The 26,698-nt window shown below is 47.5% G+C and overlaps 2 protein-coding genes across 3 annotated transcripts; both read left to right on the top strand.

Moving 5' to 3' along the window:
- The first annotated feature begins 4,272 nt into the window (after nucleotides 1-4,272).
- LOC118844412 (chymotrypsinogen B-like) lies at nucleotides 4,273-11,724 on the top strand. 2 transcript variants are annotated; one of them, XM_036752293.1, is made up of 7 exons: nucleotides 4,273-4,334; nucleotides 5,606-5,709; nucleotides 6,203-6,279; nucleotides 6,442-6,520; nucleotides 8,924-9,104; nucleotides 10,478-10,611; nucleotides 11,497-11,724. In XM_036752293.1, exons 1-7 carry the CDS (start codon nucleotides 4,283-4,285, stop codon nucleotides 11,656-11,658), a joined length of 789 nt encoding a protein of 262 aa, XP_036608188.1. In that variant the 5' UTR covers nucleotides 4,273-4,282; the 3' UTR covers nucleotides 11,659-11,724. The 2 variants fall into 2 exon arrangements, with proteins under 2 accessions (XP_036608188.1, XP_036608187.1); XM_036752292.1 differs by having other exon boundaries at nucleotides 4,283-4,338; nucleotides 5,580-5,709; nucleotides 11,497-11,658.
- A 1,542-nt stretch (nucleotides 11,725-13,266) lies between these two features.
- On the top strand, nucleotides 13,267-22,635 carry LDHD (lactate dehydrogenase D). The gene is made up of 11 exons (XM_036748138.1): nucleotides 13,267-13,472; nucleotides 14,814-14,926; nucleotides 15,667-15,808; nucleotides 17,107-17,248; nucleotides 17,636-17,795; nucleotides 19,001-19,200; nucleotides 20,575-20,703; nucleotides 20,882-21,009; nucleotides 21,213-21,303; nucleotides 21,582-21,693; nucleotides 22,117-22,635. The coding sequence occupies exons 1-11, from the start codon at nucleotides 13,401-13,403 to the stop codon at nucleotides 22,280-22,282; spliced, it is 1,455 nt and encodes a 484-aa protein (XP_036604033.1). The 5' UTR covers nucleotides 13,267-13,400; the 3' UTR covers nucleotides 22,283-22,635.
- The last annotated feature ends 4,063 nt before the right edge of the window (nucleotides 22,636-26,698 follow it).

Raw genomic sequence — 26,698 nt, forward strand, 5'->3', positions numbered from 1 at the left:
AGACAACTTAGAGGATTGATAGGAGGAATCTGAATGTAGTTTGAAGCAAACTATTTGCTCTCTCTCTTTTTTTTCTTTTTTCTTTTCTTTTCTTTCCTTTTTGGTTTTGTTTCATCTTTCTCATGGTTCATTTCATTGGTTATAATTCTTCTTTACAACTTGATTATTGGGAAAATAAGTTTAATGTGAAGGTATATGTAGAACCTATATCAAATTACATGCTGTCTTGGGAGAGGAGGGGGGAGGAGAGGAAGGGGGAGAAAATTTGGAACTCAAAAACTTGTGTAACTGAGTGTTGTAAACGGAAATTAATTAATTAATTAATTTTAAAAATATATATATTAAAAAAAAAAGGATCAACAAGAAAGGTGTGTCACATCTGGGTGAGAGTGGAGCACAGCCCAGCACAGCCCTGGCCCTGATGAGGATTTGGGGTGAGAGGTGCTTGACACCCCAAAGTACCGACACACCAGGTCCTGCCGAAAGAATTCAACTCAAGCTTTCTCAGCCAAGGGAAAAGATAAAGTTTATTAAGAGTTAGCCAAATAGGCCTGCCCCAAGAGATCCCACCCCTTGTGATGCCTGTAAGGAAAGCAGGCCAGACCAATCTGAGCTAGACTGGATCTGACCACCTTCATGGAGGCAAGATGGAGATTATATACACAAAGGTTGTGGGAGGGATTGAGGGGTGGTCTGGGGTGACCAGAGGAGGGGTCCAGGGAGGGACTTAAGGAGGAGTCTAAGGAGGAGCTTGAAGGGACTGGGATGAGGTCAGACTCCAGGGTGGGGGAAATAGCTGAAGGCTATATGGAAATGACAGACCATAAAGGGGTAGGGTAACAGAGCTAGGGTATAGATATTTTGATCAGGATTAAGGATGGGAAACAGGATTAAGGGTGGGAAACAGCTGGACCATAGAGGACTGGGCAAGGTAGGCATTTGGGCTTAATGGTTATAGCCTCAAGGAGAGTTCAAGGGTTCAAGGGGTTCCCAGAGACTGTGCCCTCATCAGCCCCAGCAAACCAGGAGCAGGCCTTGGGAGTCACTGAGTCAGCAGCAGCAGCAACAGTTGCTTCCAATGCTCTCAGAGCACATATAGTAAGGGGGTTGAACACCTGATCAGTAGGAGATTACAGAGGTCTCTTTGCTAGCACTGACGCAGGACTCTGTTGATTTGCTCATACTTGAATCCGGGTTGCAGTCTTGGGTGGCAGTCCCAGGGTGAGTAGCAGCACTAGCACAGCAGAACTTGTGCCCACAGTGGAGGGGGGGGACCCTCCTCATAGTTTCAGGGCAGAAAAGAGTGCTTGTGGTCAGTCACAGGCTAGAGCACAGGCCAGGAGAGTAATAAACACCTCTCCTTAGATCATACCACCTTGGAAGAACTGAAAACTTACAGGCCCTTAGAAGTATCTCTGAAAACAGCTTCATAAAGCCACTGAAGCTTGGGACAATGCACCCTCCAACCTGGAAGCAGAGCCCTACTTTAACAAAGAATTAAAAGTCAAGAAACAGACTGGAAAAATGAGCAAACAACAGAAAATTTCTGACCATGGAAAGCTTCTATGGTGACAAGGAAGATCAAAACACATACTCAGAAGAAGATAACAAAGTCAAAGCTCCTACATCCAAAGACTCCAAGAAAAATGTGAATTGATCTTAGGCCATGGAAGAGCTCAAAAAGGATTTTGAAAATCAAGTAAGAGAGGGAGAGGAAAAATTGGGAAGAGAAATGAGAGTGATACAATAAAATAATGAAAAAAGAGTCAACAGTTTGGTAAAGGAGACAAAAAAAATACTGAAGAAACACCTTAAAAAACAGAATTGGCCAAATGGTAAAAGAGATACAAAAAAACCCAAAAACCAAAACAATGAGGAGAAGAATACGCTTAAAAGCAGAATTGGTCAAATGGAAAAGGAGGTCCAAAAGCTCACGGAAGAAAATAATTCCTTAAAAATCAGAATTGAGTAAATAGATGCTAATGACTTTAAGAGAAATCAAGAAACAATAAAACAAAACCAAAAGAATGAAAAAGGGGAGGGAAGAAGAAAAAAAATTGGAACTCAAAATCTTATAAAAGTGAATGTTGAAAACTATCTTTACATGTAATTGGAAAGAATAAAATACTATTAAGTGGGGGGAAAATTTTTTTTTTAAATTTATTTATTTTTAGTTTACCACACACGGTTCTACATAGTTTTGAGTTCCAGATTTTCTCCCCTCCCTCCCCCCTCCGTCCAAGACGGCATGGAATCTCATATAACTGTCATGTATAACTTCGCATTGAATTAATTTATGCACTAGTCAAGTTGTGGAGAAGAATTTTGACCAATGGAATGAATCATGAGAAAGAAGAAACAGAACCAAAAATAAAACAACCCGAAAACAAAAACAAAAGAGAAGCAAAAAAGGCGAGCATGTAGTGCGCCTCGATCTGTATTCAAACTTCACAGTTCTTTCTTTGGATGAAGACAGCATTCTCCATCGTGAGTCCCCTGGAGTTGTCCTTGCCCCTTAGGTTGCTGAGAAGAGCGGGGTTGGTCCTCACAGAATCCATATATCTGTGGCTGTGCACAATGTTCTCCTGGCTCTGCTCTGCTCCGCTCACTCAGCATTATGTCGTGTAGGTTTTTCCAGGTTGTTATGAAGTCTGCATCATCCCCATTTCTTATGGCACAATAGTATTCCATCACCTTCATATACCACAGCTTGTTCAGCCATTCCCCAATTGATGGGCATCCCTTTGATTTCCAATTCTTGGCTACCACAAAAAGAGTTGCTATAAATATCCTTGTACATATTGGTCCTTTTTCCGCTTGTGTGATTTCTTTGGGATACAACCCTAGAAGTGGTATTGCTGGGTCAAAGGGTATGAACATATCTATAGCCCTTTGGGCATAGTTCCAAACTGCTCGCCAAAATGGCTGGATCAGTTCACAACTCCACCAGCAATGCAACAATGTTCCAATTTCCCCACATCCTTTCCAGCATTTATCATTTTCCTGTTTTGTTATTTTAGCCAATCTGACAGGAGAGATGTGGTATCTAAGAGTTGTTTTGATTTGCATTTCTCTAATCAGTAGTGATCCAGAGCATTTTTTCATATGCCTATAGATAGCTTTAATTTCTTCCTCTGAAAACTGCCTGTTCATATCCTTTGACCATTTCTCAATTGGGGAATGGCTTGTATTCCTATATATTTGGCTCAGTTCCCTGTATATTTTAGAAATGAGGCCTTTATCAGAGATACTAGTTATAAAGATTTTCTCCCAATTTTCTGCTTCCCTCCTAATTCTTGTTGCATTGGCTTTTTTTGTACAAAAACATTTCAATTTGACATAATCAAAATTATCCATTTTGCATTTTGTAAAGCTCTCTTTCTCTTGTTGGGTCATGAATTCTTTACTTTTCCATAAATCTGATAAGTAAACTATTCCTTGCTTTGCCAAATTACTTATAGTATTAGCTTTTACTCCTAAATCATGAACCCATTTTGACTTTATTTTGGTATATGGTGTAAGATATTGGTCTATGCTCAGTTTTTGCCTTACCATTTTCCAATTTTCCCAACAGTTTTTGTGAAATAGTGAATTATTAGCCCAGAAGCTGGCCTCTTTGGGTTTATCAAAGAGTAGATTGCTAAACTTGTTGATTTCTCCTACTTGTGTACCTATCCTATTCCACTGATCCACAGGGGGAAAATTTTTTAAATTAAAAATCCTAAAAAAAGAAATGATGAGTAGGATGCTCTCAGAAAAACCAGGAAAGACTTACCAAAGCTGATGCAAAATGACATATACTGTGCACAAAGTAATAGCCATATTGTTAGATGATCAGCTGTGAATGACTTAGCCATTCTCAGCAATACAATGATTCAAACTGCCTCTGAAGGACTTATGATAAAGAATGCGATCCATCAAGGGAAAACTCAATTTCAGGAGCAAAGGTAGTTGGCAAGGAACAAGAAGCAGGCCAGGCCTCACAGCCCAGCCTAGCCCCAGGCTAAGTCAGGGTAGAGGAGGCAGCTGCAGTGTTCCCAGAGCCTGAGTAGAAGGTGGTGGGTAGGATGGAGCTGGACCCTCGACCCTTGGGGAAAGACTCTCGGAGAGAAAGAGCAGCTGGCCCACCTGCTTATCACCCCAAGGTCTCTGGAGGTGGGAGGAGGAAGGTACATCTCTGGCTTTTCCTGAGGGCCAAGGCTATTGGCTCAGTGCCCCACTGATGAGCAGAGGCAGGGATATAAAGAAGGAGACACTGGGCCTGTTGTCTCACACCAGCATCATGGCTTTCCTTCAGCTCTTCTCTTGCCTGGCCTTTATGGCTGCAGCCTCAGGTGAGTCCTGTTCTCTGACCCTTGCCCAGGAAGCAGACCCCTCCCCAGCAGACAAGTGGGCATTCTCAACCCACAGGGGTACACAATGACCTTTGACTGAGGGGAAGATCCTGAAGCTAGAGCCTGCCTCTGACACTTCCTACCTGTGTGTCCTTGGGCAAGTCATTTAACCTCTGTGAGCCTCAGTGTTCTCCTCTGTAACAAATGAGGAGGAAAGGGCGTTGGCCTTGATGGCCCTTGGGGTCCCTTCCAGCACTAGATGTCTGTGTACAGGGCTCACTAATGGGATATGAAGGGCCCCTGTTTTCATTCCCCACCCTCCCATACTTCCTGGAGCTCTTCAGATTAAAAATGCATTTTGGAGGGTAACATGTTCTCTTTGAAAATGCAAATGCCCCTGAAGGTTTAAAGACTCAGCTGCTCACATGTTAGTATGAGTCTGAACCTTTGCTTTCTTCCTACCATGGAGTTGAAATCAGCTGTGTTAGTTGGGGAAATTTGGAGGAGGAAGTTATTTTGGATCTGGGTGAAGGACCTGAAGGAGACACTTCCATGGGGGTGAGGGGAGGGGGAATTGGGGAGCTACTTTGAATTTCATTTCCTGCAGAGAGACTAAGTGGGTGGTGGGTGGTTTGGGGGAACTGGCTTCTTTCACATTTCCAGGGTGGGGAGGCCTGAAGCCTGGGATGATATCTGGGTACTCCCAGACTTTGGCAAGGGCAGCCCACTGATTACTGAGTAGCGCTACAGAGAGCCCTGTTCAGGGGAGGCTGATGGGAATGAGAGGCTACCTGGGCTTAGGAATTGATTCCTTCCAAAGGCGATCCTTCATTTCCAGCCCTTTCTCCTCTTCCTTTTCTTCCTTCCCATTCTCTGCCAGAAATGGGACAGTGTTAAGAGGGAGGGGGGGAGAAGCTCCCTCCCTCATATCCCAGGCCCAGGGGTTTCGTTAAGAACCTTCAGGGTGACCCCAGCAATGAGCTTTCTTTGCTCCTTGAGGTTTTGAGTCCTGGCTGAGACAGACCCCACAGGCCTTGGCCTGGCTCCCTGGACCAGGTGTCTGCCTTCAGCTCACCTATCCCCTTTCTATTTCCAGCAGGTGATCTGAGCTCAACCCAAAGCTGATTATTATTAAGAGTTGGGGTGGGGGTGGGGAGAATCCCAGCCCAGGTGTCTCCAGCAGCAGCTAAGACTTCAGAGGCCCCAAAGACAGAATGGGGTATGGTTGGAGCCCACCCAGCTAAGCACCTGCATTTTCTCCATGCCCCTAGGCTGTGGCATCCCAGCTATTGAGCCGGCCCTATCTGGTCTGGCCAGGATTGTCAATGGCGAAGATGCTGTTCCTGGTTCTTGGCCTTGGCAAGTCTCTCTGCAGGTGAGCCCCTACACCCTGTTTCATGGGGAGTGGGGTGGTTACCTCCTCCTTTTCCTTCCTCCATCCCCAGATCCCTCAGGATCTGTTCCTCCCCCTATAGGACCAGGGGAAGTGGGTGGTGGGTACAATGGCCACTGAGGAAGAAAAGAATGATTGAGAGACTGTCATGGGGCCCCAGGAAGCCTCCTGCCTCTAGTTGGCAACCCCTCTTTTTCAGCCCCATAAATATCAACCTCTGTAACCCATAGCAACTTCTGCCCTACCAGGCAAGAAGGAAATGCCAGTCCTAGCTGGTGCCCAGTCAGTCTTGTCTGGGATCCCTCCTCATCTCAGTTTCCCAAAAAGGATAAAAAAAGACCCATTTTCCTGATCCCAGATAGGGCTCTTCTCTGGGTCATGGCTTGCTGGGCCTCTTCTCTGGCCAAGAGGAGGCCCCTGAGCTTTTGAGGTTTTTAAGATGCATATGATTCCTGTCTGTTCTCTTCCCCTCCAGAGATCAGGTTCCCACTTCTGCGGGGGGTCCCTCCTCAGTGAGAACTGGGTGGTCACAGCTGCTCATTGCGGTGTCAGGTAGGTCATGGGAATCCCACCGGAGGTTTCTCTTGCCATTTTGGAGAGGTGCTGGTGAACTGGGTTGGATAAGAGAGTTCTTGGGATCTTGGGTGAGCATTCATGCAACCCAAAGTGATGCCTGCTTGGTTTTTGACCCGTGGGCCCTTCCCTCTGTTTTAGGACAAGTGACAAGGTAGTTGCTGGGGAATTTAACCTGAACTCTGATGAGGAAGACATCCAAGTTCTGCAGATAGACAAGGTAGGGCCTGGGCCCAGGGAAGGGGGGATGGGAGGAATGTGGGTATACTGGGACAATATGGTGGCCTCAGCCTCCCTGCATCGACTAAAGGTACGTGCAAAGGAGAAGTAAAGCATTTATTAAGCTTTTCCCAGTTGCCAGGCACTATGTAAATAGATAGAGTCAGCTCTGGGCTAGTAACTAATAAAATCTAAGCCATGATTATTAATTAATACTTTATAATTTATTATTAATATTTGGCATTTTGAAGGGGCTTCACGTATAGCTGGCCAACAAGCATTTACTCTGCTACATGCTGATGAAACCAAAAAAGGCAAACAAAAAACCAGGGTCCCTGCCTTCAAGGAGCTTATACTGCAGTGGGAAAGACAACATGCAAAGAACTATGTACCTTCAGGGCAAATTGGATGCAGTGTCAGAGGGAAAGCTCTGATAGAGCAGGAAAGTGGGAAATAAAATAATTCTGACCAGCATTTATATAGTGATTTAAGACTCGTGAAACACTTTACAAATATTACCTCATTTTGTTCTCACAACAACTTTGGGAAGTTGGTGTATTTATTATCCTTGTTTTATGGATGAGGAAACTGAGGCAGAGGTTAAATGATTTGACATGGGTTACCCAGGTGGTAGATATCTGAGGCAGAATTTGAATTCAGGTCTTCTTGATCTAGGCTAGCCCATTATCCATTGCGCCATGTAGCTGGACTGCTGGACTCCTCCTGCGGAAGGCAGGATTGAGCTGAGTCTCAAAGGGTGCCACATACATGTGCATTTGATCCCTTGTGAGGTAGGGAGTGCGGGTTGTAGTCTTTCCCATTTTCCAGGTGAGAAAACTCAGGCTTGGTGAGATTCAGTAACCGGTATACCCAGGGTTGCCTAGAGGTGAGATGAAGTGGTCCCTTGGAGATCCTCTCTTTCCTTTGATGGGAAGGAAGTTCAGAGGAAAATGAGGGGTGTGGTAAGAATTTTGGAGGGGGAAAGGCAGGGCAATTGGGGTTAAGTGACTTGCCCAAGGTCACATAGCTAGTAAGTGTGTCAAATGTCTGAGGTCGGATTTGAACTCAGGTCCTCCTGACTCCAGGGCATTGTGCCACTTAGCTGCCCCATGTGGTAAGAATTTTGGTCTTGTTCCAGGCTCAGATAGAACACAGGGTTCCAAGGACCTCAACTCAGTGTACCATGGCCAGTTCTAGAGACTGGAAGGAGCTAGAGATGACTGGCCAGCTGATGGGTGCTTGGGTTCAAATTGCAGACACATGGGGAATGACTCTCAAGAGAGACTCACAGAATAAAGGAAGGTTTATCATAAGGATACTTGGGACTGGTGCCATGCACAAGAACAGTTATGTTAAGTTTCCAATTGACAGCCTCATCAGCAGGATGATTTGTGTAACCCTATCAGCCACACAGCTCACCGGGGTCCCAGGCTCCCGATTACTGGGGTGCACCAGGGTTCATCAGTTTTGGAATACGTGAGGGCCAGTGTGGAATGAACCCAGGGCCTCTAGGCAGAGTGGGCTTTATACCCCTCTTAGCTAGGTAGTGAGGACAGGAACAACTAAGTTTTCTCACCAAGACTACTTCAGAGGGTAAAGGTATACAGTGGAACCTGCCTTTTTTTTTTTTTGTTTCAAGATGAAATCCTCCCTAGCTTGGCCCAACACAAGCTGTTGAGGAGGATGCAGCAGCTGGGAGAAGCTAATTGTTTTTGGAGGGGAGGGGATGGTAGAAGAGACTTACAGAGAAAAGCAAAGCTGAAGACAGACATGACAAAGGCAGCCTTTTAGGCTTGGGCCAGGAATTCAGTGACCGACCATCTTCTACATTTGGGTTCAAATTCCAGCTCTGCTATTTACTACCTGTTGTAGCCATGGGCAGGGCAGCGAGGTGGGGCAGGGGACAGAGTGCTGGGCCTAGCATCAGGATGACTCCTCTTACTGAGTTCAAATCCAGCTCTAGATACTTCCTAGCTGTGTGATCCTGGGCACAAACCCTGTTTGCCTCAGTTTCCTCATCTGTAAAATGAGCTGGAGAGGGAAATGGCAAATCGCTCCAATATCTTTACTGGGAAAACTCCAAATAGTGTCACAAAGAGTTGGATGAGACTGAAACAACTCAACAACCGAGAAGGAAAACAGCAGGATCAAAGTGGAGTGGACTGTCTTGAGAGGTAGTGAGTCCCTCATCACTGGATGTCTTCAGGTAAAATCTGGGTAACAATTTGTCAGGAATGTTGTGGAAAGGGTTCCTCTAAGTATTTAGTTGGACTAGATCACCTTTGAAGTTCCTTCTAATTCTGAGGTACTAGAAGGTGCCAATGAAAGTTTGGAGGTGGGGGCAGAGCCAATACCTAAGATTCAAACCAGGGTCTCACTCTCTTTTCCCTGGGTTTCCTTTCAGGTCTTTAAAAACAGCAAGTATAACACAGTCACTGTTAGCAATGACATCACCCTGCTGAAGCTGGCTACACCTGCACGCATCCAGGAGAACGTGTCCCCTGTGTGCCTGCCCACTGCCAGTGAAGATTTCCCTTCAGGCACCACCTGTGTTACAACTGGCTGGGGCAAGACCAGATATACCGGTGAGTGTGAGGCTGGTGAGCTTAGCACTAGAGGCTTTGCACAGCTCCAATAGCTTTTTTTTGTTTGTTAGTTTGTTTGCCATTAAGACCCCTTGGTCTAATTTACATATCCCAAACTACAAGGCATGTGGATTTTATTTTATCTGAGAACTAGAAAACGGGCACATTTGTCACTGCTTTCTAAAAATGTCATGATTTTTAGACTGACTTCACTTTCACTTTGAATTTTTAACTCAAGAGTTGGAACACAGATCTGAGACTTCAGCTTAGCATAAAAAGCACTTTTTGATGGGTAGTGGCCCCTGGATGCAGATGTTTAAGGAATTACAACTTCCTGCAACTGCCTAACTACCCTCCATTTCAAGTCCATTGGCTCAGCAGTTAAGTGTGCCCGAACAATTTGCAAGAGTTTCTGGTTCACTTGTGATTAATACAAAACACCAGAAGCAAACCTAGTGCTTAGCTCTTAAAAACAACTTTAATTATAATATGATCTCGACAGAATAAAGAATAGAATTATAAAAACTCTAAACATTAAATTATTTACAGTTTAAGAAGGCTATATATTATAAGCTTTAACCAATTAACAAGAATAACCATAGTCGCTCCTTGGCTTTTTCCAATCTCTTCTATGTGTTCTCAAGCTAATTTTTTAAATATACCTGTAGGCAATGTGTATCCTTTGATTCCTATAGCATTATGATTTTTAAAAAACTAAGTATTGTTGATAACTTTTTTTGTTTTTACATTAGTTTGGACGCCCTCCCTCCCATGCCTTAATTGTCATACCTCCCTGTAACAGAGGAAAACAATTAAACAAAAGGCATATCTACAGTGACCTAATTTAACAATGAAAACACAATTTTGTCCATATAGACTCCTGCCTCTCTCTTCTCTGCTAAGAGGAGGAAAGTATGTCAGATAATGTTTTTTGGAACTAATATTGGTTTGCATGTATGTGTTTTTAATAATTAGAACTTGATTTCCTGTAGACTATTCCTTTTAATAATTAATTAATTTTAGTTTTCAACATTCACTTCTATAAGATTTTGAGTTTTAATTTTTTCTCACCTTCCCTCTCCTCCCCCCTCCCCAAGATGGCGTACAATCTGGTATAGACTGTACTTATACATGCATATTAAACATATTTTATGTTCAGATTACTCCTTTTTAAAAAGTATTTTAAAAGAAAGTTTTGGGCATACATGTTTAAGCATTACTTCCCAACAGTGAAGAAGAAACCGCTGAGAGTCAACCTTGGAACAGAGTCTAGCATGGTCTTCAGTCCTGACTCTCAGAAACACTTCTTCCAGACTCCTTCCCCCATCCCCCACTTCCTCCCTAATCCACTCCCTTATCTTTTGTCTCCGAAGCCCTCACAGTCCCAGATAAGCTCCAGCAGGCAGCTCTGCCCCTGCTGTCCAACGCTGAATGCAAGCAGTACTGGGGAAGCAAGATCAAAGACACCATGATCTGTGCCGGTGCCAGTGGTGTTTCTTCCTGCAAGGTACCTGTCTCTCTCTCTCTCCCTCCCCCATTTCTCTCCTCTTTGTTTTCCCTCCTCTCTCTCCCTTTTAGAATTGCAAATAATGATGCCCTGGAAGGGATCTTCTCATTATCTCTATCAGAGATGGGAGGCCTAGAAAATCAAAGCGATTTGGCATCCTGATAGTAAGTAGCAAAGCCAGTCTCCATCTGGGGATTCTCTCCCACCCCCGGCATCCCCCTCATGAATCACTTTTACAGAATCAGAGTGAGAAAGGAACTCAGAAGACATTTGTTCAACGCATACTTAATCTCTATAAACTGACACAAGTGGTCATCCATCCTTTCATTAAAACCGCTAGTAAAGAGGAACTCCCTGCCTAGCCCACTTTTGGAGAGATCTAATTGGCAGGGATAACTAGGTGGCACAGTAGATAGAGCCCCAGGCCTGGAATCTCAAATCCAGCCTCAGACACTTCCTAACTGTATGACCCTGGGTGAGTCACTTCACTCAGTTTTCCCATCTGTAAAATGAGCTGGAGAAGGAAATGGCAAATCACTTCAGTATCTTTGCCAACAAAATCCCAAATGGGGTCACAAAGAATCAGACACAACATGATATCAATCCCTGGACTAAGTCACTGAACTTTAAGTTCTTAATAATTCCCATTTATTTCTATAGCACTTAATAGCTTTCAACTGGCCTATAAGGCAGGTAAGATAAAGTGGGGTTATCTCCATTTGACTGTGTTCTTTTTACTGTCCCATGAAGTCCCTGGTCACATGACTATGAAGTTCGACCCTGGGACTCCAATTTGGTCTTTTGAGTCTAAAGCTAGCACCCTAGACCACCCTGACACTGCTTTGGGGGGCTGATAGACCCTCTCAAGCTCTCTTGTCTCCCTAGGGTGACTCTGGTGGACCCCTGGTTTGCTTGAATAGAGGTGCCTGGACCCTGGTTGGTGTTGTCTCCTGGGGAAGTGGTGTCTGTTCCACCACCACCCCTGCTGTGTACACCCGAGTCACTGAACTCCTGCCCTGGATTGATGAAATCCTGACTAACAACTGAGCTGCTCACAGGCTGAAGAAAACTCTTCCCTTCCCTCACCTCCAATAAATATATCTGTGCAGGATCATTCTGGGCTGGAGCGTTTTCTTTGCCTGCAGTAGAGATCTAAATGCCAGTAGTTAGGGTGTAGAAAACCTTTACCCAGAAAGCCAGGCACATTCCCAGGAGGCCAGACTGATGCAGTTTTTGATGGGTTCAGGGACCTCTCAAGGACAGGGGTGCAGGACAGGATCATCTGGAAAGAATTCATGGACTCAAGCATTCTTTAAGTCAAGTTGGCAAAGGTTTGTTTTTATGCTTTTCAGTAGGCAAAAGCTCTTAAGGAACCTGTGACCTTAAAGTTTATAAAGTATAAACCATAGTAAAAACATGTGCCAGGTATGCTAATTAGGTGATTCAGAGTGGGATTAGAGAGTGGTTAAGGAGTGGTCAGTTCTTAAAGGAACATGCACTTTTAGTATCTATTATATGAGCATTTTACCCAGAGTTCACCATGAAAAACCCAAGGAGGAGCCATGGGGAGGTATGGTTTTTAGGTCTGCTACTTCACTAAGTTAACTAGAGGTCAGAGCTGACTAAGGATTGCCCAGTCTGCTACCAATCAATGTCTTGTTTGACAAAATAGATGTAGGGAGTATATATATGTCTTAAGTCTAGGATATACATAATGAGGAGTCCAGGATGCATATAATGAGATAGGGAATCAGTATAGATGGTCCAGTGGATACCGAATATCTTTATGAGACAGTACAAAGTCAGCAGCCCAGATCACTGGCACCTCAGCCCAAGGTATCTGGCCCACCCCAGACTACTTATCACTCTGTCCCCTTTGTATATAAGTATCAATCTCACCCTCTTTAATTTGCAAGTTCTCCAAAGCAACTTTGCCTTTTCTCTTGGCATCACAATAAACTTTGCCACTTGGCTGGAAAAGAAAAAAAACAACTTAGCATTTATATAGTGGTTTGAGGTTTTCAGGACACTGAGAGTTAATCCATTTAGCTGAGCTGTCCTGGTTGGTGGGTGAGTACAATTCAATCAGACCATACTCACTCAGACTTTAGGAAGAACCCTTTGGCAGCTGAATGGATTAGAATGGGAAGAGATGAGGCAGAGAGAAGGGAAGAGGGAGACCTGTTAGGTTTTTGTATTTCCAATGCCTGCAACACATTAGGCGCTTATTAAGATGCTTGTCGATCAATAAACTTCTGTTGATCTCAAGGAATCAACTCTTCTATGCTGTTCCTTCGCTTGGGGGAGGGGGGGAGGGTTGTGAATTGTGTTTGGTGGGGAGTTTCATCGGGAGTTCAGTGAAGTTCGGCCCAGGTGTTGAAATTAAATTTGTGATTCAGCCTCCTCTTGGTGTCCAGCGATGGGGAGCTTCCTATTCACCCGCCTTACCTGGTCAGAAACAGTGATGAGTCTGGAGTAACGGGCATATTTAAAGTCCATCTGGAGCCCCCAGCCAGCCCGGCCCGGCCTCAGCCCCCGGAATGGGAGCTCGGTCCCTGCTGAGAATGAAGCTTAACCAGCTTAACAGTCCGGTCCGCCTTAAGAGGGCTGGCCCCCAGCAGCAGCCAATAGCAACGCGGCGGGGCTGATAGCCGCGGGAGGTCCATCGTTTTCCTAGGATTCTACCCAGGGCCGGGGTCCTAGAGGGCCTGCTTTGGTCTCCTCCTCCTGAGCCGCAGAGCCGAGATCCTCCGGTCCTTCGCCTCCTTCGGACCTCCGGCTCCTTCGTTATGGCGGGACAGCTCCGGGGAGCCGCTCGTATTCTGGGCAGCTGGAGGAGCTACTGCTCGAAGGGGCAGCAGGTAATGGCCCAGAACTGGGCAGGGGACCCCGCGGCCTGACCGGTGGAGAGGCTGGGCTCCTCACCACCCGCCCCCCCCCTCCCCGCCGCTGCGACTCTCAGGCTCCCCATTCAAGCCCCGGAGGCAGCTTCTTTTGATCTTGGGGGGCTACCCCGGGATCCTCTCGGAGGGGGATGGGGAGAGAAAGCTGCAAAGGTTTAAAGCCCCCCTCTTCCACATTCTCATTGCCAGCCCACCCTGGGGCTCCCTGGCGACACTGGCATGGAGTGGGCACCTTAGCTAGACTTCCCGGAAGGAACTTGGGGTAAGGGCTGGGAGAGTAGAGTTCCTTTGGCATAAGATTTTATTGGCCTCTTTAAACGGGCTCTGGAGGTTCGGGTGTCACGTGACTATCGTTAATGTGTTGTGGACACGGGGTGACTACATCTGGTCTCTGAACCTCAGTTATGACATGCGACCGGCAAAGGTGCTCTTCAGCTTGAATGAACCAGAACTCTTGGGGATGCCGTTTTTCTATTCATAAATAGGGGGGATGGCCAAATTGATCTCAGGTCCTTTCTAGGTCTGCCATTCTTTGAGTCTCTGAATTCTTTGCTTCCCTAAGTGAGGCAGAGCCTGTTACTTAAGCTGTGGCCATTTAAAGGACACTCAGAGCCTCATTTTATATAGCAGTTCTGAAAAACTGCACACAGTATCCTGTTCTCTCAATAGACTTTATCTTCAATACCCTGCTGTGCTAGCTAGAACCTTTTTTAAGTTTTTAAACTGACCAGTTTAATTTCGACATAGGGCAGGGGTGGGAATCTGCAGCCTCAAGGCCACGTGTGCGGCCCTTTGACTGAATCCAAACTTCACAGAACAAATCCCCTTAATAAAAGGATTTGTTCTGTAAAACTGGGACTCAGTCAAAAGGCCAAGCCCGAGGGCCTAGAAGGGCGCGTGTGGCCTCGAGGTCATAGGTTCCCCACCCCAGAGAGGGTATGAACTCCAACAGACTCACAATGGAACCCTCCACGGGACAATTCCCCTCAAAAATTAAGCAAAACAGCATAGAAGAGTTGATTGCTTGAGACTGATATGTATTAGAAAGTTATTTTTTTTAAATATAAAAGAAAGGGTGCCTACTTTAATAAACTTTTTCTTTTTAAAATAATATTTTATCTTTGTTAATTACCAAATATCTACTTTCCCTAACACCCCAACGTTATTTCATTTTCAACTTTTTATCCCCAGGGCCTGACACATAGTGGGTGCTTAATAAATGTTTACCGATTGACTGATCTTCCCCTAAGAGTTCAGATGTGCCAGAACCCTGAAGTACTGCCCTTGTGATCCTTACAGGAGAAAGTCAGTGTGGGTTTTGTGGAGGCGCTGAAGGCAGTGGTGGGGGAGACCAATGTGTCTACAGCCGGCGTGGTGCTCGAACAGCATGGTCATGATGAATCTATGCACAAGTAGGTGGCGGGGCAGGGGGCAGGTGTGTCCTGAGTCCTGTGCTGCTGAGTCCGGCCCCCTCAGCCTTAAACCCAGAAGACAGATGAGGTGGAGCAGCCACAAGGTCAAGTGGAACTCTTGGTGCTGGCAATGAGAGCACCTGGGCCCTCACCCCCACTGTCTGAACTCTCTGGAGGCCTCCACTTTCTGTCCCCCTCCTGATTTGTCCAGTAGCTGGCTTTTCTGTACCTGTATCTAACCATGAGAAGCTATCCTCTGCTCTGAACCAGACAGGTGACCTTGGGGATGTCAGTTCTTTCTGGGTCCTGGTTTGTCTGTAAAATAAGGGTTGAGGTTAGGGGCCTCAATCATTCCCAAAGCCTTCTTCCTCAGTCTATGAGTCCGCTTCTACCCATTTTGATATGCCCTTCAGTGCTTGGTTTTGCTCTGGGTTTCATAGAAGACGGATGTAAGGTTTTAGGAGTGAGACTAATTCTTTGGGCTGTATTCCTGCCTGGTCTCTCCTGAAGCCCTTTCCCCGGAGAGCCTCACTCCTGGCATTTGGATGGAGACAAAGTTCAGGATGCCAGGGAGGAAGGTTACCTTTTGATTTCCTACTTCAGGAATATTCTCTTCCACTCCTAGACCTTAGCACACAGACTACCCTCTGGGCATTGCCTACTGCCCACCATCTTGCAGTCTGAGGTCCTGGTTGGCTCTCTTTTGGGCTGGAACCTGCCAGCCTTGTCTCTTCTGGCAGGTGCAGCCCCCCAGATGCTGTTGTCTGGCCCCAGAATGTGGAGCAGGTCAGCCGGTTGGCAGCATTGTGCTACAATCACAGAATCCCCATGATTCCCTTTGGCACTGGGACAGGGTTGGAAGGAGGTGTCAATGCTGTAAAGGTATGGCCAGGGCCCTGGGGCTGGGTCTCTGTAAAGTGGGGTCACTTTCCCTCTTCATCTTTGACACTGTTGTCTTCTTAGCTCCACCCACATTCCTCTAGGTTCCTTTCCCCAATTTGGACCCTATTATACAAGAATTTGTCTCTCTCCCACCTCTGATAGGGTAAGGCAAGATGTTGATCCCACCCCCTTCTGCTATTTCTCAGCTCTATCCCTAACATCTCCCTACCTAGTGAGTCCTGCTATTTCCTCCCCTCCCCGCCCCAACTCTGTACAGGGCCCTAGGAAGCCTGGATAATTGGGCAGCACAGAATTCTAGGTGAAGAGTCACAGGGGGAATGACCTGTGTTGGTCTATGCTGGCCCCGTGAGAAAATGAGACTTATAGACAGGGAAATTTAGGAAGGAGAGGCAGCCTGTATTGGCTTTGGAGTCAAGAAGATTTGAGGTCTGCCTCTGTGGCGAATTAGCTATATTACCTGGACATGGTATAATGGAAAAAGAATTGATGTAGGAGCCAGGAAGACTGGGTTCAAGTCCCGCCTTTGGGCAAATCACTTCGTCCAAAATCCTGAATTGCACAGATGTAGTAGAGTAAAAAAAAAATGAGGAGGCAACTTAAAAAAGAGTTCATGAATTCATCATGAATTCTTTTTTTAAATCAATTTTTATTGATATATGTATATATATATATATATATGTATATCCTATACTTCCCCCTGCATCCCTTCCGCTCCCTGCTCCCAGAGAGTCATCCATTATAGAAAAGAAAAAAAAATTGAAGAAAAAACTCCAGCAAAATGGATCACCCATCACGGATTCTTAGGGGAAGCTTGTATATTGGGGGACAGCGCTGAGCTTCTCAAGTTGGGGTCAGAGAACACAACTTGTTCCCTCTGCTCCTCAGCCCTCAGCCCTTCATCAGAAGCAGAACCTGGGGGTGAGGGGGCAGCTGAAGGTCTTGGCATCTTAGAAACAATCATGTTCTCCCTTCTTAGAGTTTGTGCCCCTTGAGCTTTGCTCTGTGGGGGGCACTTGCCTACCTTGCTCTAATCTGAGGCTTTTACTTCTAGGGTCCTTGGTATGATTACCCCTTCCCTTACCCTTCCTTTCTTCTTTCTTCATGTTTTCTAGACACTTGGTTCTCAGCATCTATCAATCAATATAGGGGTGTGTGGAGGAAATCTGAAAAACTTTAGGGGGTGTGTGTGTGTGTGCACGTGTGTGCGCATGTGGTGGGGCAGATGGAGACCCATCTGACCTCTTTCCCTTCCCTGTCTTCCCTTTCTTCTCTGATAGGGTGGCGTCTGCTTTAATCTCACTCACATGGATCGTATCTTGGATCTGAATGTGGAGGATTTTTCAGTGACTGTGGAGCCCGGGGTCACCCGTAAAGCCCTTAATTCCTACCTGAGGGACACCGGCCTCTGGTTTCCAGTGGGTATGACTTGGTTCAAACTCTGGGGCATCTCCTCTTGTTCTAGGGATGCCATGGGGTTTAATTCCCTCCCTTCTCAGGGAACCGACCTCTATAGTGGCTCTGAAGAGGGTCCCTGTAGGTGTTCAGCCTGGAGTTTCTGGCTTCTTTCCTCACTTTGACCATAAGTGCCTATGCCTCAAGGATCAGCCACTTTCTCCCAAACTGACTGGTCCCATTCTCAGGACACCAGACAAATGGGCATGGCTCAAGCCACCTGCTGCCCATCTCCCCCCCCCCCCCCCCCCCCCCCCCCGAAGCCAATGGGTTGGTTTCCTCCTGAGATCTCTTGGGAGCTCCACACCCTTTCCCAATTTGGCTCCTTTCTCCCCAAGTACCCTTTCCTCCCAGATCCAGGAGCTGATGCCTCCCTCTGTGGTATGGTAGCCACTGGGGCCTCAGGTACCAATGCTGTTCGGTACGGCACCATGTTGGAGAATGTTGTCAACTTGGAAGTTGTGTTGGCAGATGGGCAGATTCTGCACACTTCAGGTCAAGGCCGCAGATTCCAGTAAGTTGGGTTGTGGTGGTGGAAAGGAGTACTGAGAATAAGGGTCAGGACCTTCAGCAACCAAGGCACCAACCAGCCCTCAGGAGCCAGTAGGCAGATGGAATCTGTTGAGGGACTAACCCCCTCTTTCCCATGTTTTGGACTGGCCACATTCATGAAGGTGGATCACAGATTATCCAAAGCAGCAAATGAACCAGAAGCCATTCCTCAACTGATTTCTTGGAAAACATTCTATGATCTCTTTCTCATCCTTGGCCAGATTTATCTTCTTTTTTATGGCTGGCATGGCCTTCACATTTTGAAAAAATATATCGATATTAAAAGATAGCAGTATTTTATATCAACATTTCCCAACATGTCCCCTCTTGAGGCTCTTCCCTGAGAATTATTCCTTATAATAAGAGGAACCTCCCCCACCTGAGTTTAGCAAAACTTACCATATATTTAAAAAAAGCATGACACTCGACGTAGCGTTGTCCCCCAGGAAGGGCTGTGCCTTCGCTCGTCCCGTCTTTGGGGACTTCACTGCTCAGTTGGAATCGTTTTATTGCTGTTCCTTCCACTTACACTGCCATGGTCATTGTATATCTGGCCTCAGACGGCCTCCGGGTTGGCTGAGCAGTTGTGATAGGGTCCTCGTGCTATCGATATCATCTGGTCTCTTGGAAGGGTCCTTGTACCAGGAGCCAGGAGACTTGAGTTCGGGTTACGGCTTCTTACTCTCTAGCCGTATGACTGAGCAAGAGGCCTCTTCTCTCTGAGCTTCTGTCTCGTCATCTGTAAATGATGGAGTTGGATGAGATGATCTCTTCTGACTCTTGGACAGTGATCTGCTTGAGCTCTCTTGGTCCTGGCCGATGGGAAATAGTTAAGGTTTAAGTAGGTCAGGCCGTAGCTCCCAGACTGCCAACAAGTTAGTTAGGATGACTGGGGTTGTGTAGAGCTCATCCCTGATTCCTGAGGAAGGGAGCACAGTGTGTTGGGGAGAGGGGTGGATTGGGAGGTAGGGGGTCTGGGTTCAAATCCTGGATGTGACTGGGCAGACTACTTTATCTCTGTGTGTGTTTATTTTGTAAAATGAGGGGGTTGGACCTCTTCTAAGGCCCCTTCCGGCTTGAAATCTCTATTCCTATGAGCCTTTGTCATGTGGATACTACCTTGAGGTTGACCCCAGTAACCATTCTTGTGTTCCCTGGGGGGTCTAGGAAAAGCTCAGCGGGCTACAACCTGACAGAACTGTTTGTTGGCTCCGAGGGGACCCTGGGCCTCATCACCACAGCCACACTCCGACTGCATGGCATCCCCGAAGCTACCATAGCCGCGGTCTGTGCCTTCCCCAGCATCCAGGCTGCTGTGGATAGCACTGTACAGATAATCCAGAGTGGAGTGCCTGTGGCACGCATTGGTGAGGACTAGGGGCGGGAGGCCTGCTCAGCTGGAAGGAAGACAGAAAGGGAGGCCCTCTGCACTGCTCCCACCTCTCAGTGCTGGAGAGCTTGAAAATAAGTTCCCTGGTGTCAGTCACTTAATACCTTGGGTTAAGCCTCTTGGGGACCAAATCCTGGGACCACAAGTCTGGGGAGAATGTAATCCCCCCCCTCAGGTGACAGCCTGGTATAGCAGAAGAGCCTGGACTAGGGATCAGGCTGACCTAGGCTTTAGGAGCAGTGTGACCCTGGGCAAGTCACTTCCCCTCCTTTCCTTGTCCCTTCCAGCTTCTCAATGTATTGGAGAACATAGCATCATAGCTCCCTTGTTATTCATTGTCCTATTTTGGGGGGTGGTGTGGGGAGAGGAGGCCAGATCTCTCTATCTTACTCAGGCTGGAAGTGCTGAGGTCTCTCAAGGGCCCTTTCCCATTACTGACCAGCACCGGAACTTTAAGCTGCTCCAACACTGCCCCGGGCTGCCTGGTAGCACCTTTCCTCTGCCCCACCCAGGAGTCACCATATTGGTGCTAGACTTATTATATAGACCCCCATCGGTTTAGCCCAAAGCAGCTCAGAACTCCTGAGCTCAAGTAAGCCACCAGCCTCAGCCTTCCCAGTAACAGGGGTCACAGGCATGTATCACCATATTTGGCCATCATTCTAATTTATATCATACAGAAGCTACTTTGCACAATTTCATGTTGAACTTGGTTGATGTGGTGCCAAGAATGCTGGGTCTGGAGTCAGAATCTGCAGCTTCACTGTGAATCCTGGCTCTGAGATGTATTATCTCTGTGACCTATGGCCAACCATGTGGCTTCCCTGGGCTTTGGTCTTTTCACTGGTAAAACATGGTGGTTGGCGTAGAACAGACACCTGTCTGGTGAAGCCAATGGACCCTTTCTCAGGATAATGTTTTTAAATGCACAAATTAAATGGAGAATTATAAAGGAAACCAATTATGTAGAAATAGTTATCAAAATATTAACAAAAATGAAACAACCAAGTTCTCAGATCCCCTGAAATCTATCTATCCTAAGACCCTAGTTGAAGAACCCTTGGTCTAGATGCCCAGGTCCTTTCTAGCTCTAAGTAGTGCCTGGCTCATAGTAGATAATTAATGAGGGATTAATCTGTGAGATGTACCCAGTCAATCAATGAATCAACATTTATTAAGCAGGCACTATGTGAAGTGCTGGAGATGCATGGGTTGGTAGAAGGAGAGGTCATTCCAGGTGTGTGTGTGTGTGGGGGGGGGGGGGTCCTCTTTGCCAAGGTCTGATCTTCCTGCCTTATTCTCCACTCACCTCTTCTGCCCCTCCCCCCCCACCTCATCACCCCTTCTCCAGAGTTCCTGGATGATGTTATGATGGATGCCTGTAATAAGTACAGTGGTCTGACCAATGCTGTAACTCCCACCCTCTTCTTGGAGTTCCATGGCTCCCAGCAGGCCTTGGAGGAGCAGCTGCAGAGGGCTGGTGAGGCTTCCTCTGGCTTTGGGGAGGAGAGGTGGTGTGCAGGTTGGGAAGTGCCACCTCAGCCCCTGGGGGAGGGAGGAGGCCTGTCCTGTAGGACTGGCTGCCTCAGGGCAGGATCTCCCCTGGGTCCCAAAGGGGAGGTAAAAGTGGGCCTAAGGTGACAAGGATCCTCCCCCAGAGGAGATCGTCCAGCAGAACGGAAGCTCCTATTTTGCTTGGTCCAAGGAGCCAGAGGAGCGGAACCGGCTATGGACAGCTCGGCACAATGCTTGGTATGCCACCCTGGCTCTTAGGCCTGGCTGCAAGGTGAGCCTGGGCTGGGAGAACGCACTTAGGGGGTGGGCAGATTCCCTTCTATCCCATGCTCTGGGACCTTACACATCATTCCCCATCTAAGCTCCCTGAGGAGCCCTTTTGCTATGCTGGAGGAGGGGGAAAGAGGGTAGAACATCTTGCCAGGGGGCAGCTACTGATGGGCCTGACTGGATCTGTATCCCTCGCCCACTCAGGGTTATTCCACAGACGTCTGCGTCCCCATTTCACGGCTCCCAGAGATTATGGTGCAGGCCAAGAAAGACCTGAAAGCTTTTGGACTCACGGGTAACCTCCCCAGCCCTCTTGTCTCCCAACCTCTTCCAGACCAGAAGAGAGGGGATGGAGTTCAGGGGCAGGAAGGAGAGACTGGGTCAGAGACAGTCAAGGGTTGGGGCATGAGTAGGAGGAGAGGTATGTATGTATGTATGTGTGTGCGCATGCATATGTGTACTGTGTATATGTGTGTGTGCACATGTGTATATGTGTGTGTGTGTGGCAGGGTGGTGGTAGGGGACAGGCAATGATGTCTGGCACTGGGCAGCCAGCTCTTTCATCCTTCCCAGGAGCCCTAGTTGGACATGTTGGGGATGGAAACTTCCACTGCATCTTAGTGTTCAACTCTGAAGATGCTGATGAATACGGCCGAGTAATGGGATTTGTAAAACAGCTGGGAAGGTACGAGACTCTGTCGATTCCTCAGCTGGGCGGGCAGGTGGGGTGATGGGGGTCAGAGCAGGAACCACAGGCTCAGAGACAGGAGCGGTGGGGTGCAAAGGACACATTCCATGTCTAGGGAGAGATCTGGGTGAGCTCAATCCTAGACTGGGAAGAAGGAAGGAAGGAGGGAAGAAAGGAAGGGAGGAAGGAGGGAAGGAAGGGAGGGAAGGAAGAGGGAAGGAAGGAAGGGAGGGAGGGAAGGAGGGAAGGAAAGGAGGCAGCTGGCCCCTGTGCTCTTGGATACTGGTGCCAATTCCAAGCTGAGTGGTCCTCCTCAAGCACAGAAGAAACCACAAAAGCTTAAGCACCTCTCGAGAGGTCTCAGCCAGTTCATCCCAACTGCCTCCACTAAGGGCACTGGCTCTTGGGCTTGTACCCTAGGACTGCACTGGCTATGCACGGGACCTGCACCGGGGAGCATGGCATCGGGCTGGGCAAACGCCAGCTACTGAAGGAGGAGATTGGCCCTGTGGGCATAGAGATTATGAAGCAGATCAAATCAGCCCTGGACCCCAAGAACCTCATGAACCCTGGCAAAGTGCTGTGAGGACCAGGCCCTTCTGCTGGCCAAGGAGCTGCTCTCCTTGTAGGAATGAGGCTGTGGAAATAAGGCTAGAGATGAGGAGCCCAAAGCATCATCACCTGGGATAGTGGGTAGTCCTGACAGAGGTCACCTCAGAGATTTGGCGGGGTGGGCTGTGTGCGGCAAAGACTTCAGTGGAGGAGATGGCTGATCACCTTTTACCTGGGCAAAAATCTCCCCTTAGACCCCTAAGTAACCTGGGAAAACAAGAAGACCACAGGAGAAGGCTTACTGCTTATTGGTCTTGACTAGCTCAGCCTGGGCCCTTTGTCTATCATGATTTTTCTAAGTAAACATTTTAGAATTGCCCTTTTCAAGGCTCCTCTCTTTTCTCTATCTCTCACCCAATCTCATCAACCTAGAAGCTGTGGGGAAGGCAGGATCAGGCTACATCCTGTATCGTCGAGTTTCTCCCCAGCTCAGGAATGCCTTCTCCTCCTTTTGTTCCATGGCTTATGTTCAAACACTTAAGTGACCTCATAAGGGAAAGGCTGGAGCAATTGTGGGGCGGGGTCTGGAGGCAATGCAGCCTGAGCTCCCCAGATCTCTGGAAAAGGGATCATACCATCTTTGGTGCTGGATGGTTATCTAAGCTAACCTCCTGCTCCATACAGGAATTCCCTCTAGGCTATCCCTTACCGATAAGCATCCAATTATCTTTGGAAGACATCACAGGACAGGCCATCCCATCTGGGGGCAAGACCATTAGATAAAGTCCTTTCTTGTGCCCAAGGGATCAGTCTCAGTTCTGCTACACAAGACCTGATTATCATCTGCAGCAGCCCTTTGAGAGCAACATTCACGGACCTCTCATTCTCTCTAAGTTCTTCCACCCAATTCTCACAGGGCAGAGTCTCCAGATCAGGTTCCTTCTGCTGGACATGTCCCAGTCTGTGAATGTTCTAAAAAATATGAGGCCCGAGGGAAGCATAATCTAAGAGTGGTCTGACCAGGTCTGACATTATACTCAAATTCAGCTTTAGCTTATCAACACCCAGCACCAGTCTCATGGCCAGGGTCATGTTAACACTTGACCCTTACTACACCTCTGTACTTTCTACATGACTGTTTTACCAAGAAAGGTCCTGGTGCCCAAGCAGTATAGCTAAAGAGGATCCATGATTTCTGAATCTGAGCGCTATTCAGTGATTCTGAATGTACGTACCCTCTCTTTCCCCACTACTGAAATATCAGGAGGTATTTTAAGAGCTCAGTCCAGTTGTATAAGAAGAGAACATAATGTGTAGTAGTAGAAAGAGCATTTGAGTAGGAATCAGATCTGTGTTCTTAGTCCCATCTCTTCCACTAATTAGCAAATTACTTTCCCTCTCTGGGGCTAAGTTTCTTCATCTGTGAAATAACTAATTGGACTCAGTGGTTACTAAGGTTCCTTCTAGTGCCAAAATTCAGTGATTCAGTGAAATGTGCCCCCTTTGAGAAAGAAGTGATTATCTTCCAATAATGAATTAAAACAAAAAACAAACCCAGACATCTACCCAACCAAGTAACTGAGCTCCCCTCAGGCAGCTTGGCCCAGTGGACCCCAATTCCCCCCAAGGCATACATTCATCACTATTTGTTGAAGAGCACACTGAAGTCCGGTTGGCTTTCTCGCCAGTCTGGGCCTGCTGTTCCTGACATCATCCACCAGAGGGGGTGCAGTATACTAAGGGATCAGGGCAGCTGTTGGCCTCCTGTACTGCCAGCTTGGGATGCAAATCAAACCCTATTCCTCCAGGGCTCCTGGTGAGGATCAGTTGGGGAACTTGGCAGTCCTAGGCTTTCTGAAGGACGAGGCAGAACATGGGATGCCTCCTCCCACTGGGCAACTGAGTGGGGGTGGGGATGGCTGCGAAGCGGATGTTTGCTTGGTTTTATTTAAATACTTGGGTCTGGGTCGCTATGGGATCTCTCTCCTCTCCCATCCTTCCGACCTGCTGGGGCCTTTCCTGGCTTCTGTCGGGTCTGAGGCACAGATGCAGTTTCTCAGGCAGCAGGAGTACAAAGTTATTTGTTCTCCAAATTATAGTGAAAGTCCATTCCCTGGCTTTGGAAACAGGACCTGTGTTCAAATCCTGCCTTTTTAATAGTGCCTCTGTTAATCAGCCTAAGTCCCATCTGCCTCTCGTTTTTCCCACTTTCCCATTACCCACTTCAAGTTTCTCATCTGTAAATAATGAGTCACACGCATACAATGCTTCGAGACTTTCAATATGTCTTCTTCCTAACAACTCTATGGAAGCAGCGAAAATACAGCGATAACACGCTGGGGGCATCTTAAGCAGACTCTGAACCCAGGTCTTGTGACTAGCAGGCTACTCAAATTCGCTATCTCTTCAACCTCGAGCACAGCTCTAGGCACTTGAACCGTGTGGGGCAGGATAGAAGGGAGCAGGGGAGGAAGCAGCTTGAGTTTTAACCAGGGCGAGGCGGGTAGCTCCAGGGCATGCCTGTTGGCAGGTGCCCCTCTCTGAGGCTTCGAGGTGCCCATGTACTTCCTGGAGCCCCTGCTCCTTTAGGCAATTTCATTAATAATAACATATGGTGCTTTAAGATCTGCAAAGTACTTTGGATACATGGCCTCACTTGGTACTCACAGTAGCCTTGTGAAGGAGGGGCCACTATACGCATTTCACAGAGGAGGAAACCGAGTCATTGAAATCATCCTGCCCAGTGCCGCAGAACCAGAAGATGTCTGAAGTCCATTCCAAACTGGCCTGGCCCCCCGTGTCCGGCATCTGTCTGCTGTAATGCTGCCTCACCTGCCCTCCAGGTCCAGTCCCTACACTATCCTCTGCACACAATCGCGCCCAGATCACCAGCCGGTGCTACAGCCATTGGGAGCCCTCGGAAAACCTCTGGCTTCTGCTACCTTTGGCCCTCACCCTCACCCACGATTGAGGGCTACGTCAGATCTTCATGGTGGCCTTGCCTTGCACTGGTTCTCCAAGGTATACTGGGCAGGCCAACTCTTTGGAAAGGTGAGGCAAGACTCCAACCAGAGCACGTCCCTCCTAGTGTACCTGCGGCTACATTCTGACATTCCAAAGAAGGGGAGGGCTCAACAATAACCTCAACCCAATAATTAGAGGGATCTGGGTTTGGAGCAGGACCCACAGCCTTGGGGGTCCTGGAGGCCTCCTTGTCTACGTGTTGCCTTTAAAGGCAATCCTGGATTTGTAGCAGAGGTCAGGGAGATCTGAGACTCAGTCACTGGTAACACCAAGGTAGCTGTAGCATAGGTAAAAAACAATAAACAAAGCCCAGTGCATATGGAGCTGGATAACCTGGAGTCAAATTCCAACTCTTAGTTACAACCTGTCTTAGTTACAACCTGTCGGATCTTGGAAAGTCAGTAGGCTTATCTCTGGGCCTGTCTCCTCATCTGCAAAATAAGGTTGGACTAGATGAGTGGGGTCCAACTCCTACAGAAATGGGGGTACTAAACCTTACATAACTACCCCCGAGTTTACACAGTGCCATAGAAAACCAGGTAGCATTATTTTACTGTATTTACATACATTTAAATATTTCCCAATTATATTTAAATCTGGTTAGAGCTGTTCTTGGGAGTGCAGTGGACCAAGGTCAGATCTTTAAGGCAAAGGGGTGGGATTACTTTTCCCTTTTATTCTCTCATTAAAAAACAAAGCAAAACAGAAAAGCACAACAAATCCTGGCCTTCCCAAGGTGATGTGCCCAGGTCAGCCACCAAAGGAATGCCAGGGTCCTTAGTCTCCTAGTGGGACAGCAGAATAATTTCTTTCCTCTTCAGAAGCCAGGGCTAGCTCTTGGCTCATTTTTATAAACCACTCGAGTGGCTGGAAAGATGACAGTACCAATGCCCACAATCCTTTCCTGAGGTGTGGTATTTCTGCCTGACTTAGGCCACTGTCCTTAGGGAGCGGTCGGTAAACTGGCTCTTGGGGCTGCCCAGTCCTGCAGAGGGCCACGAGGAGAGGTTAGGGATGCCAAATAAAAGGACAAGTCATTGTGGCACAGATGACTTCACCTCCATATCTGGAGGCCCAAAGAGGGGCCAGAGCCAGGCTGCCTGGTTCACAAGCCCGAGAGGGTCAATCAACCAGCACCAAGGCACCTAAGCTGGGCCTTGAAGGTGCCCATCCCCAAATCTCCGCTCCTACCCCCTGCTCTTTCACCCGGCTCACCTACAACCTCAGCTTGCCTCCTCACTTCAGAAGCCTGCCTCACCCCAGCCCCCAATCCATGTCTCAGTCCAACCAATGGTGTGTGGGTCCAGAGGTCAGGCAAGGAGATCTCCTTCAGAGCCGCTTCCTTCCCCAGCCTGCCTTGCCAGGGGAAGTAAATATAGAACAGGGAGACACAGTTGCCAGGCAGGATTGGGGATGACGTCTATAC

The sequence above is a fragment of the Trichosurus vulpecula genome, chromosome 3 (assembly GCF_011100635.1).
Source record: "Trichosurus vulpecula isolate mTriVul1 chromosome 3, mTriVul1.pri, whole genome shotgun sequence".
In the NCBI taxonomy this organism is placed as follows: Eukaryota; Metazoa; Chordata; class Mammalia; order Diprotodontia; family Phalangeridae; genus Trichosurus; species Trichosurus vulpecula.

Excerpts from the sequence above, each read along its gene's own strand:
- LOC118844412 (XM_036752292.1), top strand. The coding sequence starts at position 4,283 with ATGGCTTTCCTTCAGCTCTTCTCTTGCCTGGCCTTTATGGCTGCAGCC. Across the intron at positions 4,339-5,579 it reads ATGGCTGCAGCCTCAGGTGA|CACCTGCATTTTCTCCATGC; the intron begins GTCCTGTTCTCT and ends CACCCAGCTAAG. Across the intron at positions 6,280-6,441 it reads GCTGCTCATTGCGGTGTCAG|GACAAGTGACAAGGTAGTTG; the intron begins GTAGGTCATGGG and ends CCTCTGTTTTAG.
- LDHD (XM_036748138.1), top strand. The coding sequence starts at position 13,401 with ATGGCGGGACAGCTCCGGGGAGCCGCTCGTATTCTGGGCAGCTGGAGG. Across the intron at positions 13,473-14,813 it reads ACTGCTCGAAGGGGCAGCAG|GAGAAAGTCAGTGTGGGTTT; the intron begins GTAATGGCCCAG and ends TGATCCTTACAG. Across the intron at positions 21,010-21,212 it reads CTCTTAGGCCTGGCTGCAAG|GGTTATTCCACAGACGTCTG; the intron begins GTGAGCCTGGGC and ends TCGCCCACTCAG.